General features: G+C 29.8%; 1 protein-coding gene across 1 annotated transcript in view; it reads right to left on the reverse strand.

Annotated features, from left to right (window-relative positions):
- LOC111631040 (telomerase-binding protein EST1A-like) overlaps positions 1–21,132 on the reverse strand; it is a 67,245-nt gene that overhangs the window by 34,155 nt on the left and 11,958 nt on the right. Inside the window, exons 2-8 of the mRNA XM_023375231.1 lie at positions 17,550–19,515; positions 10,360–10,476; positions 7,443–7,632; positions 4,648–4,862; positions 4,480–4,558; positions 4,273–4,383; positions 2,006–2,194 (exon numbers count right to left, since the gene is read on the reverse strand). Of these exons, the coding sequence (XP_023230999.1) occupies positions 2,006–2,194; positions 4,273–4,383; positions 4,480–4,558; positions 4,648–4,862; positions 7,443–7,632; positions 10,360–10,476; positions 17,550–19,515 (2,867 nt within the window). The remainder of the gene's footprint in view (positions 1–2,005; positions 2,195–4,272; positions 4,384–4,479; positions 4,559–4,647; positions 4,863–7,442; positions 7,633–10,359; positions 10,477–17,549; positions 19,516–21,132) is intronic.

Consider the following 21,132-nt stretch of genomic DNA (forward strand, 5'->3'; position numbering starts at 1 on the left):
TATACAGGTATACCTCGCCTTACGTCGGTAATTGGTTCCAGGAAAACGACGTAAGTCGAATTTACTTGTCTCCGAATCTACTTGTCACTCGGCTAAACCATAAATTACTATTCCCAGTTCTGTATTTTATTTATTAATGCATTTTTAATAATATATGGTTAATAAGAATCTATTTTAAGCTTACAAACAAATAAATTTTAGTTTTTAATATAGTACAGAAAAAAGTAATCTAAATTTATGAATTCATGTACATACAGTACATACTTATAAATGTACATGTTTACAATTTGGCGATGTTTACAGTACATAGCAGACTTTATTTGTGAATGTGGTTTGCTCTAAGACATTATAAAATAAGATAATTTTTGTAAGGTTAAATAACAAATACAGTTATTAAAATTATCTTTAGACAGTAGAAAATAAACTAATTTATATTAAATTTACCAATATCGAGTGGCGCTGACATCAACGCCAAATAGTAGATATTGCAGCTACCATGGTAAACACCAATATTGAGCACTTAAAGACCACTAAATAAGACGACAACACAGAAACACAGATGCTTTCATGTTTCGTTCTCTAGGATTTATGATGATTATATTACCAACATTTACTGTAAATGTACATATTTTAATATGATTTTGTGCACTATAACGCTTTTCTAGTGATATTACGACTCCAATATTTGTGGTGGTTGGACGTAAAGTTGAATAAAATGACTTAAACTTGATTTTTATTTTTCCCTCCTGATCTGAAAAGTGTTTCCCCACCAAAAATTTCTTTAAAGGTCTGAATAAATGAAAATCCAAGGAACTATACTCCACACCAAATCAAGCCAAACTGTGTGGGGCACAGCAGAATTGGGCAGTCCCGCAACATCCTCCATATCGTCCAGATTTAGCCCCCTCAGACTTTCATTTATTTGGACCTTTAAAGAAATTTTTGGCAGGGAAACACTTTTCAGATCAGGAGGAATTGAAAGACACCGTTCTGGACTACTTCGAGCAATTTGACAAGCAATAGTACCATGAGGGGATGTTCAAACTAGTGTCACGCTGGGATAAATGTCTCAATGTTTATGGCAATTATGTCGAGAAATAAACAAAAATACATAGTTTTTGTAGAACGTATTAAATATTTCCTTTAATTATAAATGTTAGTGTAATTTTGGCCTGTACCTTTAATATCAGACTCCCCTCATACATACATGAAACCTCACAGACAGATGGAGATATCTATTGACAAGTCTAGAAAATTTTTCCATATGACTTTTGTGAGATTTAGTATAAACTTTTCTAGAATAAAAATAAACATGGTATCCAATACTTATTTACACTTGCTGTCTTCTTATGAATATTGGAGTTTTTCACAATCAAATCAGAAAAAGTAGATACTGCCTAATTTATTGAAAAATATGAATTACAAGATAAGTTATTAATTTTTCATTTTTTAAAAAAACTCACTATGAGAAGAAAGAAAGCCATTGGTGAACCTACTCATTAAACGGTGATATATAGTACTTAAAGCATTTTGAGGTCATGAAATAAAGTATAAAAAATCATTTCAAATAATAGAATAATAGGTAGAATAAAAGACAGTTTAAGCATTATTATAAAATTAACTTAACAGTCTTAAAGTAAAAAAAAAAAAAAAAACAACACGGAGAAAGCATTATGTTGAACACGGTTAAGCATTATGTTCAAGGTAAGATAAATATATAGACTGATAAATTAAAAATTGAAGTTTGAATAAATTACAGTGTGAGTAATATCTTTTCAGTTCAGATTAAGAATAAACAAACACATTTTTATGGAGATTTGAAGTTTAAAATAGAATACTAAAACCTATAATATTTAAACAATATTCTTTCATGTTAGAATATTTAATTTAACATGAATAATTGTTACAGGTTCAATAAAATTAAATAAAAGATTATCTGAATTTTAATATTCTTTGATATAAACTAAACCAAACAGTAAACCCTGTATAAAACTAATTATCTTACATCAAATGTTGTTATTTGATTATAATCTTCAATGGAAGAATCATCTTCAGTTTTGCTTGTTCTTTTTGAACTTGAACCATCAGGATGAATCCATACTTCTTGTCTTTCTTCCATTTCATTTCTTAATTTTTCTCTTTCTTCATTCTGGATAATCTGTTCCTCATATCTTTTCTTTTCAACTTGTTCATACTGTAAATATAAAATTAAAAAATAATAAATGGCAAATCCATACAATTATTTAAACCAAGATACATTAATAATTTCAACATAAAAGTAAATTAATATACACAGTATATCAAACTTATCTCCATTATTTAATATTACTACTTTGCAATTGTTTACTAACATTCACAAAACAATTATTATTTTACTTTTTTCATGTGTACAAGTGCTTTTGTCTTGATCTTATAAGCAGCTAAAGAGAAATGTATATTTAAAATTATTTTGTGCGTATATTTTTTTCTGTACAGTACATTAAGTCAATGCTGTAACTAGGCAGCTGTAATAGGTACACAAGCACAGGACTCAAGATGAGGAAAGCATCAAAATGAAATCAACAAAAAATTTATCAAATATACTGAAATAATATTTATTTATAAATACACAGGAGTAATTTTGTATTTTTCTTGCATATACAAAAATATTTATAAACAATTGTTTTTATCATTTTATTATTACTTCTCTCTCCAAAAAGGGATCCAAAAATAAAACCTGGCACAGAGCAGATGAAAAGCTAGTTACATTGCACAGAGTAAATGTGTACAAGCATATAAAGCATTTGTCTTTATATGAAATTTCAAGTATACNAATAAAACACAATACTAGTGTTTATTACGCCACAAATATAAAACAGGACACGGTTTCAAAAAGAAAATCAAGAAAAAAAAACTATTTTATATTAAATTTACCAATATCGAGCCAAACAGTAGATATTGGAGCTACCATGGTAAATACCAATATTGAGCACTTAAAGACCGCTAAATAAGATGACAACACAGAAACACAATTGCTTTCATGTTTCGTTCTCTAGGATTTATGATAATTATATTACCAACATTTACTATAAATGTACACATTTTAATATGATTTTATGTGCTATAATGCTTTTCTAGTGATATTACGACTCCAATATTTGTGGCGGTTGGACGTAAAGTTAAATAAAATGACTTAAACTTGATTTTTATTTTTCCCTCCTGATCTGAAAAGTGTTTCCCTGCCAAAAATTTCTTTAAAGATCTGAATAAATGAAAATCCGAGGGACTATACTCCACACCAAATCAAACCAAACTGTGGTTGGCACAGAATTGGTCAGTCCTGCAACATCCTCCTTATAGTCCAGATTTAGCCCCCTCAGACTTTCATTTATTTGGACCTTTAAAGAAATTTTTGGCAGGGAAACACTTTTCAGATCAGGAGGAATTGGAAGACACTGTTCTGGACTACTTCGAGCAATTTGACAAGCAACAGAGCTGTGATGGAATAATGTCTCAACATTTAAGGCAATTATGTCAAGAAATAAACAAATGTAGTTTTTGTAGAATGTATTAAATATTTTATTTATAAATGCATTTTTAATAATATATGGTTAATAAGAATCTATTTTAAGCTTACAAACAAATAAATTTTAGTTTTTAATATAGTACAAAAAAAGTAATCTAAATTTACAAATGCATGTACTGTAAATACAGTACATACTTGTAAATGTATATATTTTAATATGATTTTATGTGCTTTAACACTTTTCTAGTGATATTACGACTTCAACATTTGTGGCAAACAGACGTAAAGTTGAATAAAATGACTTAAACTTGATTTTCATTTTTCTNACATAAAACCTGGCACAGAGCAGATGAAAAGCTAGTTACATTGCACAGAGTAAATGTGTACAAGCATATAAAGCATTTGTCTTTATATGAAATTTCAAGTATACAAATGCTCTGACATTATTATCAAAAACCTACACTACTAATACTACATGTTTTTACTATTGATCATATTGCTTTTAATGAAGCTACAGCAAAATATATTAATAAATTTTTCATTGTATCACTAGCTAATCAAACCAAATTAGAACTTGAGAATAGTTAGGCAATGCCGTAAGCCAAAGTTGACAACACACAAGTTGATTATGATTGTTGCACTACCATTTCAAGATGTTGCCAATCATCGCATTACTTCTTGAGAGTATTTACTTTTGTTTGATCACACTGTTTTAGTATCATAGATATTTTAAAAAACAATATAAATGAATATAAAAGAATAGATACCTTTTTCCTAGCATCCTCAAACAAGGATAACAAACTTTCTCGTGCAGACAAAAAAGGATTGCTGGCAGCCAGACTTCTCATGTAATAATAAACTGCATCTAACTTTCTCCTCTAAAAACACCAACAAAATTGCAATTTTACTAATAACTTACAAATATTTTGTTAAAAAAAATATAATTCTGTTGAATTAATTTTGAAACTTCTTACAGTATAAACAGCAAGAATGGCTAGCTGATTATATGGCCTTCCATTTTTAGGTGCTAACTGCTGAGCTTGAAGATACCAACTACATTAATTTAAAAAAAAAAAAATTATTAGAATTATGAAATGTTTTATCTAAATTAAAAATTGTAGTTAATAAAACCAAAACAGTACCTTCTTGCTTTACCATAATTTGAAGTACTATTAGCTTGTTCTCTGTACCTTGCCAGATCACCTAGATATATAAATATTTTCTGCACACTTATCAAAACAAGACGAACAGAATCAGGAATTCTTTGTGGTCTTACCACATTATCTAGATAATTTGTCACATTAAAACCAAATGTTTCTTGTTGTTTTTCTAATAAATTTTCATAAAATACAGTTCCCTGTAAAATCAGAAATTTTAAATATATTTCAATTTAAAAGTTACATTTTGTATATAGAATATAATAATTAATAGATCAAAAACTAAAAATACTTAAGTTACAAGTAAAAATTCACACAAAAATTATGGAAAATTATATATAAAAATATGATCAAAGTTTCTATATTTTATTTAGCCATTCACTACACAAATTTCACAAATATTCAAAATTAACAAGCTTAATAAATACATAAATACAGTAGAGCATCGATTATCTGAATGTCAATCAAGCGAAACTTTTCCAGTCAGCAAATTTAAATTTCCGCTAGAGCTGTGGCACTGCAATCTTCAGCTATGTCTTGGGCTACTCCAATATTATTTTTGTTTGTGTGCATATTTTAGCTGGCAGCACTAGCACAACCATGAGAGGGTACTTAAGGACATGCCAGGATTTGAACGAATTTCAATATGGGATAGGTTAATATATTTTTCGTACATAATCGGTTATCTGAAAAATCAATTTTCCAAGCGAACCCGATTGATTCGAATTATCGATGCTCTACTGTATATTTAATTTACCACAATTTTATATGTATAACCCACAACGGAACATACTCCAAAGAGAATGCTTACTACTACAACATTTAAAATTTTATGGCGCCATCTATACAGAAGCGATCGCTTCTGTAGTAGAGAACATTGTTTGTATGAGCTGACTGTCTGCAAAACTATTTACTTCACAATTAATTTCATTAAGCAACAATTTTAATCTCTAATTACTATTTGTACAAAAAACATAATATAATATCTGTGAGAAATTCTGAAAATAAAGTCATCCATGCATCAGCAACAAAATAAAATATACCTTTTAATAAATGCCTGTAAACCCACCAAACTGTAATAAATACAGTTGAAGAGGGACAGACAACCTATCCGAAATGCATACCATTATCATAATAAACCAGTGTCTATCCATTTCTTTGTGATTACTCTCACAATGTCAATAGTGTGTGATAAGTCCTCTATAGAAACAAAACATAGTGCTCATACTTTCAAATTGTAACATAAGAACAAAAAGCAAATCAACAATAAAACCCCTATTAAAGTACAGTACATAAAATGCAACAAAACAAAACACAAGAAGAAACAAGTATAAAATTATTGAAGATTACCATTTTCAATGTATTGTGCATTAATAACACTATACTGCAAACTAAAGTGACAATTATGACTAAAATTTATGTTAGCAGATACATCAAAACAGTGTGCAATGACAATAAAAGATAACTACAGTAGAATCCCCTATAATGCGTGTTTATATAATGCAGATTCGTATATTGTGGCAAAAAAAGTGCAACCATATTCGTATACACTAAAAGAGACTTGTAAAATGCGGTATCGCCGACTCGTGTCGCGATAGAATTGGTCGAATCTGGACCAATAATGGACGAGCAGCCGAACTACTTACATGCTATGAGAGTTTAGGCGAGTAAGTTGAGTTTACTATCATCTGTACAGTATATAGGCCTAAATTAGGTACTGTAAATCTAATACAGTACTGTAATTTTATACATTTCTTGTGAAAAAAACATTTCTTATTCAATGGCCATAAAAATTATTTCTATTAATTAATGATGTCTCCAAAGTTCGACAAATTTTTTGCAGAAAAATAACTTATCTGAAATCAAGCTTAAGCAATGGCGACGTCGAACGATGCACACTCGGTAAGTAATCCTACAACTTTTTGTTTATAGCAGAGTTTATACAGATTATTCCCAAAAAATTATACGTGTTTTGGAAATGTTGAATCAAATTAGTCTAAAATCAATTAATTTTATGGAAGAAAACCTTTCAAACAGCCATAGTCTGTAAACTGCACACGTGCTGGGCTGTGATTGGCTCATCTATTTGAGGATTCCTACAATGCGAAATTCTTATAAAGCGGAATGTATCTACCATGTTATAGGGGGGTCGACTGTAATTTATATATTTACAAATTTCATTATGATGATAATGGTCATTTATGTTTGTAAAGAATTTTATTACATTAAACTGAAACATTTTTACATTAAAATACATTGTAAACTGGCAAAAAATTGAAAATAAATTAATTTTACTGATGACTTCATTACACCAGTGTTTGTTACAATGACATTTTATTGTATATTGTTTTCTAATATAAAATGAAGCAATGATGTACAGATGTATACTGATTAAATTAATCAAAGAAACTTTGAAATTAAGGAATAACAAGAAGCTGAGTTAATAAAAAAAAACAAATTCTTAAGTTTATACAACATTAACTTAAGAATACATTGTCATATCATTCATAGATTCACAAGAATTGAATAAAGATGAAAATTTCAAACAGAAAATCTTTCAATAAACCTCACAAAAGACATCATGCACATCCTAAATATTCTTAAAGATTTCTGAAGAATGTTAGATTACCATTTCTAATATTGAAAGTAGTTTTACTTATTTTTATTTATCCATCAGCTAAAAAGCTATCTGACAATAGTTCTTTAGCTGATTAAGATACTTAATCAGCTAAATTTAAATATTTTATATTGTATAAATTTAATAATTTACAAATAAGTACCTCATCAACAGCATTTAATAATGTTTTCTTTGCTTCTTCTCTTTGATCAGGCTGTTCTTCCATCTGCCTTCTAAGGCCTTCAATAACTTGATAAAATACAGATTTCCATAGAGACTGTTCGACATTTTGTTCTGCACAGTAACGTGGATCGGCTAAGATTATATTTTCATATCTTAGTTGCAGTTTCCACCTGTCATATTTTAATACAGAATTAATGTAAAATAGTTTAATGTTAAATGAATTTGACACACACACATAAAGAAAATTACAACAAAAAACAAATTGTTTAATTTAATTATATAAAAAGGGAAACTGTGAAGATCATATTTCCTATATTTCTCAATATATGTTGTAATTGTTATTATTTTGAACTAATATTTCTCTCAATTTTATATGGTAGTACTATATTAATTAATGACTAAGTAGCCTAAAAAGTCAGACAATAAGAATTTTGGATAAACAAAACCAACAGAAGAATCTTCATTTAATAATAATAATAATAAACCAATATGTTACACTTGTTTGGGTAGCTATGCTTTGACATTAATCAGCATAGCACTTGGCACCAGTATCAGCCAAGCATGATATCTGCAATATAATAATAATAATATTCTGATTCTTCTGTATATATTATAAACTGTTACTTAAAAATAAAAATTGGTAGTTGAATTCCATTTGGTTTTTGAAGGTCTTTTAAAACTTTTATATGTTGAAACAAATGTAATAATTGGAAAATTTGTTGTATTCTTTTGAGTTTTAATTACAGTCGATCCCCCTATAACGCGGGTTCATATAATGCGGATTTGTACATCGTGGCGAAAAAATTGCGACCATATTCGTATAAAGACGCTAAAAGAGACTCGTAAAATGCGGTAAAACGTCATCACTGACTCATGTTGCGACAGGATTGGTTGAATCTGGACCAATAGTGGACGAGCAGCCAAACTACTTACATGCTACGAGAGTTTAGGCGAGTAAGTTGAGTTTACTATCATCTGTACAGTATATAAATTCTAATACAGTACTGTAATTTTATAAATTTTTTATGAAAAAAACATTTCTTATTCAATGGCCATAAAAATTATTTCTATTAATGATGTCTCCAAAGTTCAACGAATTTTTTGTAAAAAAATAACTTATCAGAAAACATGCCCACCGTTTGATGCGCTACTCTGAGATGAAAACAAACTTAAGCAATGGCGTCATTGAACGGTGCACACTCGGTAAGTAATCCTACAACTTTTTGTTTATAGCATAGCTTATACGGATTATTCCCAAAAAATTATACGTGTTTTGGAAATGTTGAATCAAATTGGTCTAGAATCGATTAATTTTATGGAAGAAAACCTTTCAAACAGCCGTAGTCTGTAAACTGCACATGTGCCGGGCTGTGATTGGCTCATATATTTAAGGATTCCTACAACATGAAATTCTTATAAAGTGGAACGTATCTACTGCATTATGGGGGGGTCGACTGTACTTTATTTTATAAATTATTATATATTTTTGGGTTTTTAAATATAATTTGTAATAAAACTTAATGTGAAANGAGTGCAAAAACAGTGAAATAAAATGTTCAATGAAAAATAAGGTCACATGAGTGCAGCTAGCAATATTTATAACTGGGATAAAAAAAAAATACAATTAACTCTGAGTTACAAGCAGAAATAGCAACAATTCAATTAACATCTCCAACATGTGACAGATCTCAGAATTCATTCCCAAATAGCCCTGGCAATCAAAACTAGAGGCCAATTAAAAAGTGGGAAGAGGGAGATTACGACCAACCAGAATATTTGATCAGAGATGCAAAAACCTTTAAAAAGCCTGAAATTCAAACATGGGGCTTTTTCCACCATGACTACTATTTTTGATTGAGCGATATGCACAAATTGGAAGAGAGCAACAAACATTTGCCCTCCTTTGAGCAGTTCCTTCAATTCTTTTATGGGTGCATAATCAACACTGAACCTCTATGACCTCTGTCTCTGCCTAGAACAGGACAGTGAGCAAGTTTACTTCCTTGACCTCCAGCTTAACTTATGCAATGAATGCATCTCAACTGAAGTCTACAGGAAGCCAATGTGCCATATGATCTTAATCCTCGCCCCTTCTCATGATCTGTTTTTTTCTTTATGATGGCCAGCTTCAGTGCCCCAATTTGTTGAGCCATCATCCATTCACCAGACACTCAAGACATAGGAATAAAAATAAGGAACTCCAAACTATTGTCTGGTATAACAGACAACATAACTACTCTTCAAACACCATCAAAGGAATAAGTCATCATCATTCCTCCGCCACCTCTATCATACCTAACAATTGCTCCCACGACACTATATACAAAGCTGTTATAAATGACAGAAGATTGATTGGGGGGGTCGACTGTACTTTATTTTATAAATTATTATATATTTTTGGGTTTTTAAATATAATTTGTAATAAAACTTAATGTGAAAGATTCAAGATTTAGTTTTGTGCCTTACGAATGCCTGTTTTTTATTATTGTATACTCCTGCAAAACTCTGAGATGCTATCAAATAAACATTTAGAAATGATACTAGGAGATTAACTACAGACAAAATACAATGCCAATATCCTTCTATTTCATTAAATAAGAATTTGCAAAGCCAATTACTTATTGCTTAATATTATTTCCATATGCAAAAATTTGGAAGATTATTTATCCTTTCTTATACTATTATAGCCTTAAAATAACATTCATGAAAATAATTTTCATCTTATATTTTTCTTCAATAAAAATGTGAAATTCAGACAAATTACATATTTTGTTTTTCTGATTCATTCCTTTATTGTTTTTCTATTTAAAAACCACAGATCATGACTTCCAAATTATTAGACAAAATTTTAAATACTTTTTTTATATATGAATAATCACTTACTAATTAACACGTACCTGCACTGTCCAATTGCTTGCATGTCTGCATTTTTTATTCCGTGACTCAGCAGCGAAGATAAGTCTCTCTCGAGTATCCAGATTTCTTGCAGATTCTTTTTTACAAGAGGTTTCATCCTATTAAATAAATTTATACAAAATTATATGTTAAAGTCTTTGTGTATATATTAATCTCAGTTCCTACAACAAATATCAAATGCTCTTAATATTAAAATTGTGCCTGGCGCAGTCTGTTACGACATGTTATTAAATTTAATTTTTACATTATTAATTACAGTAAAGCCTCGATTATCCGACCCCCGATTAACCGACCGTCCTAGTCGGCAAATTTCAAATGTCCGCTAGTGATGTGGCGCTACAATATTTGGCTATGTCTTGACTACTTTAATATTATTTTTACGTGTTTTAGCTGGCAACACTCATTCGATCATGAAAGGGAGCCAGTATTTAAACAAGGCTTAATATTCTAATTTCTAACGATACAATAGCGACGAAAATCGTTTCAAAAAATTTTTGTTAGGCTTAACATCGATGAAAATTCAACGCAAAGTAGGTTAATAGCGATATACTAATATACTAATTACATGGGATATAATAATATACTGCACTAATAATGGATTTTTTCATACTTTTCAGTTATCTGACTTTTCAATTATCCGACCAACCCCAGTCCCCAATTGAGTCGGATAATCGAGGCTCTACTGTATTATAAAAAAGCAAAAAAAGACTCAATTTTTTAGGGTAGAGACATGTTTCAAAAAATAGTGTATATGCTAATAAAAAGCAAGATTTTCATTAAGTCTGATTGAACTTGAGATATAACACACAACCCCCTCTATCTCTCCTCCCTGTGACCTTTGACTATCAAAATTTAATAGCATCAATGCCACTTATATACAAGTTACCATGCCAAATTTTGTTTAATTTTTATCCCATCCTAAAAAAGTAAAGAAAATAGACACAAACACACATCCCAGGTATAAGATTTTTATGTTCAGCAGGTCTCAAAATGTTGAAATTCCAAAAACTATCAAAGGGGATTATGTGACACTATCACATTTTTATGCTATAACAGCCAGGAAAGTAAAACTATTTGTTTTAAAACAACAAAATATTTTGCATTCTACTTAGTTTATAGCTTTCAGCATTGTACTTTTTTCGTCACCACTTCTTTAGAAAACACATATTAAAGGTGGATTATGACAAGCTTTATTGATAAAATATAACAGTAATATTTTCAAGAAATAGTTAAAATCAATAATTTATTCAAATTTAATTATTATATATAATAATATAGAAATTTATATTATAAAAGAAAGCTACAATGGACAAATATTTCACAGTTTGCAAATTCATATGAGAAAACATACAACTATAAGAAAAATGTTTAAAAAAATCAATAAACAATTATAAATAGAAATAAATAGTAGCTGCATGTAATGAATTATTATAAATAAATAATAAGTGTGATGTCTGGACTGGAGTCCAAAACCTCAACTGAAAGTTGTTTAAAAAGAGAAAATTGTTTTAAATAAAAATGTTCTTGGTTGGTAAGACATCATTAAAAATAATGTCATTTTGTGAGAGAATATAAAATGGGAATTCGACCATTACTCATATCAGAGTAATGGTCGAATTCCCATTTTATTTCACTGTTTTTGCACTCTGATGAGTGCAAAAACAGTGAAATAAAATGTTCAATGAAAAATAAGGTCACATGAGTGCAGCTAGCAATATTTATAACTGGGATAAAAAAAAAATACAATTAACTCTGAGTTACAAGCAGAAATAGCAACAATTCAATTAACATCTCCAACATGTGACAGATCTCAGAATTCATTCCCAAATAGCCCTGGCAATCAAAACTAGAGGCCAATTAAAAAGTGGGAAGAGGGAGATTACGACCAACCAGAATATTTGATCAGAGATGCAAAAACCTTTAAAAAGCCTGAAATTCAAACATGGGGCTTTTTCCACCATGACTACTATTTTTGATTGAGCGATATGCACAAATTGGAAGAGAGCAACAAACATTTGCCCTCCTTTGAGCAGTTCCTTCAATTCTTTTATGGGTGCATAATCAACACTGAACCTCTATGACCTCTGTCTCTGCCTAGAACAGGACAGTGAGCAAGTTTACTTCCTTGACCTCCAGCTTAACTTATGCAATGAATGCATCTCAACTGAAGTCTACAGGAAGCCAATGTGCCATATGATCTTAATCCTCGCCCCTTCTCATGATCTGTTTTTTTCTTTATGATGGCCAGCTTCAGTGCCCCAATTTGTTGAGCCATCATCCATTCACCAGACACTCAAGACATAGGAATAAAAATAAGGAACTCCAAACTATTGTCTGGTATAACAGACAACATAACTACTCTTCAAACACCATCAAAGGAATAAGTCATCATCATTCCTCCGCCACCTCTATCATACCTAACAATTGCTCCCACGACACTATATACAAAGCTGTTATAAATGACAGAAGATTGATTGGCCACCCTGTACAAGAAAATTGCCAGAAATAATAACTTTCAATTAGCTTTCAGTAGAAGTCTCCCAGTTTTCAACTTCCTCCACAATGCTAGACCATCCAGATATGTGCCTCCCTTGAAAATGAGCATTGAGTTCAGCATTAATACAATATTTCTTGTATCACAGATACTTTCGACGAGTACTTTTTAAATTACTCTATCTTTATATGTGCCTCCAACTTGGTGTATGTAATATCCATGTTAAGGATTACAGAGACAATTGCAACTTAGAATACATGGGTGCTACAGAGTGACCTTTAAACATCTGCCTCAAAGAACATTGGACATCCATCTTGGAGGGGCTGGCAAACACTGCATTTAGCAACCTTTGCTTCTGACTCTAACACAGATGTACATTTTGACAAAGCATGCCTCATATGCAACATTCCCCACAAAGAACATCATACATCAGGAGTAGTGAACCTTTTTGAGCCCATGTGTCATATAGTAAGCATACTTAGCTTTAAAGATGTTTATGCATGCCAAAGTTTTGGATTTCAAATAACGATATTTAAATAAATTAATTAAATGAATAGGCTTTAATTAGAATAAATGTAAAAAAGCTGATTGAAGAAAGGATGTTCGGGTGATAAACCAAAAGGATGATAAAAAAAAGACATATTATAAATCAAAATCATATATGTTACATGTAGATATGCTACTTTGAGCATGCATATCATAGGTTTGCTAGCCTTGACTTAGATATTTAGAACAACTAGAAATTTACAAAGCTGTGAGAAACAATGCAGCTATCTTGGAGAACTTTAGAAATGTAGACTTCTTTCTCCTGTATGGAAGTCAATCTATGAAGTTTAATCTTACATCACCCCTCTTAACACAGACAATATTCATCTATTCCCAGTAACTTTTCTATCTGAACTGTTTGATTTAACAGTTGTATTCACATGAACTGCAAAGTTAGCCTGATGATGTCTGTTAAACATAGATGAAAACATTTGCTTTCTTGTAGTTTCTTCTTGCTGGATATTGGTTATATGTGCAGTGTCTATTTACATATAACCAGTTTTGAGTAGCTGATGTTATATATTTGTTTTAATCCCAAAATACACTTAATTCAAATTTTAAAAAGTAGCTTAAAGCAGTTTGTAAACAGCATTTATTTAATTTTGATTATTATTGTCTAGGCACCCAACTACTGGTGGTCTGTCTGGAATGTCCAGAGTCTGCTTGGTGTGTGTGTGTCCCATATTTTTTCAGCAAGGTCAAAACATTCCAGATGTGGGGAAAATCAGTAAGCAACCTTCCTAAGCTGTTTGGCTGTGCTGTGTAGGCATGCATGAGTTGGACGACCTCAGAACAATAGATATACTGAAAATTCCAAAACACAGTACATCTCTAAAAATTTTTTTCTTAAGTAAGATATTCAGATAGCAATTTTAAGGAAATTTACAAGCATTACCTTGCATGCAATCAGATCACAACTGTAATCATTTACACACCTGCCTGAAACATAAGCTATATGCAGAGTTTTAAAGTAATCAAACAATTCTATCTGAGCTCCAAACATTTCTCATCAATGAATGTATAATTCAAACAACATTACTAGTAAAGTAATATTAATTTATGAAAGTCTAAGGGAAGTGCAATAGTTCACTTAACAATTTTCCAAGAACTGATTTTAACATAAAAAGATTTACATACTCTAGAATCAAATAAAAAAAAATACATTTTTATGGAATTCTTCTCTATTCAATCATAAAACTCAAATTAGCTATTACTAATTATTAACAGTAGATAGACTTTATTCATAAAGACCAATGCAGAGAGTAACTTCTAAGGGATTTTAGCAAATACAAGTCCTAAATGTTCATAGCACAGCCACAAAGTTGAAAGTAATTTTAAATGATGCTGGAATCAGTAAAAATGTATGAATTCTGACTCAAATCTTAACACCAACTTAAACTTATACTAAAACAGAGAAGATTCCCTGCTTACAAACATTCAGACTTATGAACAATTTGACCATGCATTTAAAATTTAAATTTTGTACAGATGAAGTTCTCTTGCCACTCTTGGGATAGCATTGAAGTCAATCTTTGGCCAGTAATAAATAACTAATGTAAAGTTATTTCTATTGAATATTGTCATATTATCTTTTCACACGAATTCTGAGGTTTTCCCGCAGCTCATGACATAACATTCTCCAAATAAAATGTTTAATATCTAATTATTTTTAGTATTTTTCAAATTTATTCTAATACTTTTAAAACTCTAAAAGAAAAAAAAGTTAACATACATCCATCACACCACACTATACATTATAATATAAACTTGCATCGATTTTCGATTTAACTTAACAAATTAAATATTTTATACATAATAGCTTATAGAATTCCTGAAATAAAATATTCTACAATGATTGAATATATTGAAGTATTTTATTCAATTATCCGTATAAAGTAATAAATCATTATTATAACAGGCAAATATTTATAGCTGAAGCATGACTTGAATATACAATCTGATATATAGAAAAGATTAATAAATACTTACAAAGATAATTAGATAAATTCAAGCCTGCCTTTTTACTCTAAGATATTCATCTATTCCCATATTCATCTATTCCTATCTCATAATCAAATGTATTTTATTTAAATTTTGCTTTATGTAACATCTTATAACCTGATTATGGCTGTTAAAGACAGTTGAAAACGTTTGTTCTTATAATAAATCAGTTCCTTTTAACTGGATTACAGGTATTAGTTTATGCTTTTATTGTAATCTCATCCAGTTTCATAGTATACTTAATATATTTCTGTAAAAATGTATTTTAAAAATGCATCACATTTTAAAAAAATAATATTAAAATTGAACACACACTTGATATGAAATTACATAAGACAAAATAAAACAACTGTCTTTAGCATTAAAAATTTTTTTACAAGGATAAAATATGTATGCAAGTACTTTTGATAGTGCATTACCATCTTCATCAGGCAAAAAATTTTTATAGAATGGAACATCAAATGAATTTTTTTTCATAAATTCTTAACTTTCTTTGTCAATTTTAAAAAAACTGATTAAATGTAAAGGAACACAATAACATAGCGCTAGTTTTTAAATATCAGAAAAGCAGTAAGAACAATAGTTTTCTGTAATAACTATAAAAATCAAAAACAATAAATTTTAAATACAAACTGGATGACAACACCATAGCATAAACTAAGTTTTTAGTAATATAAAGAGTCACTCACAGTTCTGGTAGATCAAAGGTTATATACAAAGGTTCCCAGATAAATATGAAATATGATTCCCTGGTCCATGCAATGTTTCAATAATGATGATTCTGATCCTAATGGAACATAATTATGCCTTCTTGGTAGGTTCCACAGAGAATCTATTTCTTATAATGTCATTTTGATGTTCCATGAGAGAGTTAACAAGTTTTCTGGTAGTGGTTCCCTTGTAATATGTTGCAAAGGAATCATACAAATACCAGATCTTTCCAATTGCAAATACCTATCTCTGTCATTATAAAAAATTCTGCACAAGAATACAGTAACTGCAGTTTGATGAGCAGTTTCTGAAATATCTTTTTTTAGTGTATAAAGTTGATGGCCAGAAGAGTGATCTTTGGAGTAAAGAATTGATATAGTTAAAACTGGCACAAGAGTATCCTGCTCTGATCACTGCTGTAGCAACAAACTATAGTTCATTATGTACCGAAAGCTGAGAAGAGAGATATAAGTACGGTATACATATTTTATTTTTGTTAGAGTTTTAATGCTGAGAGATAGTTGTTCTTTTATTACATAAAAAAAAATAATCTACAGCTTCTTTTTGTTGTTGACTGGAGTATTAAGTGGAAAAAGTTGGTTCATATTAGTGCAATTGCACATTAGCAAGAGTATTGCATTTTTTTTCATTGTAATAAATCAATGATTACAAAATGAGTAAAGCCAAAAAACTTCCAAGAACACATGTTAAATAAAGAATCTTTTCAAATGTAAGCTGGTGTTTTTAAGTTTTTATTTTTGATAAATTTAAGGATTAAAAAAGTAATAATAATGCCATTGTTTATAATTTATCTAATGAAAATATTTCTTCATGCATTATATATAAATTTTTATTGTAAATATAAATTCAAAAAATAAAACAAATGGGATCGATATTAAACTTCTAACATGGAATATTTGAAAAAAGTTGAAATAATGGTCTGGTATACATTGTTATTCAGTTTGTTTGCCTTGAAAAATTACTCGAAATCGAATATAAAGTGTATATTACTATTACTCTTTAACAGTCTAGAGATATTTTGTTTTTAGATTTAACATTTTAAATTACTTTAAATTGCAGTGTATAAGTCAACTCTAAGCCTAATAATCCTCCAATATATGATTATTATAAATACTGCTATAGCATAATGGTAGCTTACTGTATTTTGGATGCCAACTCACATTGTAAATATATAGCAAAAACCAGAAATTTGAGCTAAAAAAAATCTTGCAGTTGACTTATAGGCTGTAATTTATGGTAGAAAAGTTTTCATTTTATTATAATTTATCTGCTTAAAATAAGACTTATGCATTCCCCAAATTTTTGTGTTAATGTCAGAAACATAATAGAATACATGTAAATTATGTGTACTTTATATTAAAGTATATTTTGAAAAGCCTAATTAAATTAATAATTTACCTTCGTGTTTGATTATCCTGTAATAGCTGATCACCATAGCATGCAGGAAGGATGGGAGGAGATGCTTGTGGAGAATAAGATTGAATAACAGGATATGAGTAGACAGGAGGCATCTGCTGAACTAGGGGAGATGAAGCTACTATTTCTCCACATCCAAACTGATTTTGAGGTGAAGATATAATTGGATATTGTCCTCCAATACCAAATGGTTCTATATTGGGGTTTTTTGGTGGATACATAACCGGTTGCTGTTTCATCACAATAACTGGTTTATCTGGATTATTAGGATCAAACAATTGTTTCTGAACAATACATGACTGTTCACATTTGTTGTAATTTCTTTCTGGCAAAGGTATCTGTTGAGACTCCTCACATACAAAAGAATCCGTAGGAATTCTAATAATACCACCACTTTTAATTTCTTTTGTTTTATCCTCGGGGCTATCGGACTTTGGTGACTTATTCAACTTTTTAAACCTCGGAGGAACGTTCTGATCTGGCTTCTTCTCTTTTGGAGATCGTGACAGCCTTTTATTACTAGCAGTCAAAGTGTTAGGTTTGTTGTCATTTTTGTGCGACTTAAAATCAGTTTTATTTTTACTGCTACTAGTGTTCTCTGACCTGACATGTCTCGACTTATCAGGTGACTTAGTATTTTGAGTATTTTCAATTAAAGACTGAAACTTTTCATTTGCTTCCACTTCTTCACTCCAATCCCTAATTCTTGGAGAATAAGATAAATCATTTTCAATTAAATTATCTGGATTTTCTTTATTTAAAGGTGATGAAATTGTGCTTTTAACATTGTGATTAGATTCTTGTTTCCGTTGATTACCTTTACCCTTGCACTTACTTCCTAATTTACTCTGAGTATGTTTTTTGTTTGTTACCATCTCAGAATGATCACAGACATCAGATGATTCACTTACATTACTGTCTAATCCGGCATTATTTTCCTCACAGTTTAAATCCTTAATATCATTGCAACGATGAAAATCTTCCTGGCTAAATGTTCTTGTAGATAAATTCTCTACTGATATAAGTTCAGAGTCCCAATCTTCTTCACAATGATTAATGTGATTATTCACTAAATTAGTGGAACTGGAATATGATGATGATTTTGGTGAATAACTTTTACGACTTCTTGACTTTGAATACATCTTCTTATCACTATTTTTCAATTTATCATGAATTTCTGAAGATTCGTCTGTGTCATCAAACCGATATTCATCTTTATACAAATTAACTTTTCCAGTATAGTGTCCTTTTTTATTAAAATTTCCTTTATAAAACATTTTAGAATTTGTATTATTAACCATTTTACTATCACTATTATTGCAGTTTGAATTATATCTATCATCATTTAACTCATCCAGAGAAACTGAGTGAGACTTAGCAAAACTTCCCTTCTCCTTAGAATGATCTCTTAGAGGTGGTGTAGTATCACTACCCATCTTCACAGACCTATTTCTCTTATGACCTGTAGAATATTTTTTTGATGAAAAATATTCACTTTGTTTAATGGCATTATCAAAATCTCTGTCCAGTTTCTTTGATGCTATGACTCTCGATTCATCTGGTTTACCCACTTCTTGAAGAGCTACCACTCGAGGTTTAGGAGGAACATAAACTTCTCTATCTGGTCGTCTCAGTTTCAATTTTCTTGAATTATCACTTTCAGGTGACGATTTATCTAGATCACTTTTATCAAATAATTCTAAACCAATATGATTCATGTTCTGTTTATCAATATGATTATATTTTGCATCTTCATCTTGTAAGCTGGCATCTAACTTTTGATTAGTGTTATCAAATTTTTGATTATTTTTATTCCACAATCCCATACCGGGTCTGTAGATTTGTATTTCTGGCCTTTTATTATCTTTCTTGGTTTGTTTATGTTTTTCATCAACGTGATTCATAATGGAAGAATGCATTTCTTTCTTTGCAGAACGAACTGATTCACCTAAAAATTAAAAATAAGATTTTATATAACTTAAGAAGATTATGTATTTTTAGATTTAATCCTACAAAAATTATAAAATATGATGTAAAATTACAGCTAAGTTTCATTTCTATGCAACTATTAATGAAATGAATCAATAGATTTGTTTGAAATTCTCATAAATATTAGTTTAAAAAGCAATATAAACATGTATTATACTACAAACAATAATTTCCATGAAACAATAATTATTTATTTATATCTGAAGTTTCTAATAGTGCACTATATTATCATCAGAGCAATAGCAGATCCAGAAATCTTCAGAGGGTTTGCAGAAAGGAAACAATATGCCTTACAAAATTTTTTACTATTTAAAAGGTGACTTAATATATGCTTTACTTGCAAACAACACCCAGAAAGGTGCTGCTGTGTCTTGTACACTCCCTAAATCTACCCCTGCACCAATGTTTTAAATTGTATATAAAGACAAATTCTACAAATACAAGATGTCTCATAAGTTTGAAATCATAGACTAAACCAAATAATCTTTAGTGCCTATAGAATAACTAGCAAGCATCTAATCTCACTCCTATCAGTTTTTTATCTCCAGCATCACTTGAAGTATTGATCTATCACTAAAAATTCAGTGTTACACATTAGGAGAAATGTATTGTTGATGCTTATAACACCATCTCTCTCAATGCCATTTTTCATGCAGCTATTTGACTAGACATCTCATTTGCTTTTCTAATAGTGATATACCAAACACCTTCTAAAATACAAATCATTTTCTTATTTTATCCTATTGTTCCATATTTTAAATTATAATTAAATTCAAAAGGTAGAAACACTGATACATAATGATAGTATATAAATGAATAATATCACTTGGAAATGAGTTAAATAGAAATAAAGAACGAATACAAAAACAATTTGAAGGTAAGATTATGAAAAAAGATTGGAGAAGTCATAAATAATATGTATATGAATATAATGGATGTAGAATCAATTTAAAATATGTGCAGTAATTGAACTTATAATTATATGATTCAAATTAAAATATATTTGGAAGCAGAGATCAAACAGAGATCCAATATCTGCACAGTAAGCTGAGGTTGAGAGTTTAAGTTGCATTCCATGTCAATCGTTTCTTCTAGATCTTTCTAAATTATTCAATTAATTCAAAAATTATTTATAATTAATGTTAGTACAAGACAGTGGCCTAACTATCCATCTTTAGACCAAATTATATAGTTAACTGATTAAATTACCAATCCAAACAAAAATGTAAGATGTAAAAAAAATTATGGCAAGTTAAAATTTATGACAATTTAGACGACAGTCAAAACTTTTCTTAAGAGTTTTTCTTTGGTAAAAATAAGCTTGGAGCTTGGAAGCAAAATGTACAAAACAATAATACAGGTAAAATTCTTGTGAGTACCATTTCCAAGCTCATCTTTACCAAAGAAAAATTTTTACCATTGTCTAAATTGTTGTAAATTTTTACTTGGCTTAATTTTTTTACTTCTCAGATGTTTTTGTTTGAATATCAATTGTTTTTGTTTAATAATTGTACTATTACATCAAGACATATGATGATAATGTACAGTACAATTTGGTTGGCACTCGGCAACTGAA

This window comes from Centruroides sculpturatus, unplaced genomic scaffold (assembly GCF_000671375.1).
Source record: "Centruroides sculpturatus isolate CEXI.00-Female unplaced genomic scaffold, Cexi_2.0 scaffold755, whole genome shotgun sequence".
NCBI classification, from domain to species: domain Eukaryota; kingdom Metazoa; phylum Arthropoda; class Arachnida; order Scorpiones; family Buthidae; genus Centruroides; species Centruroides sculpturatus.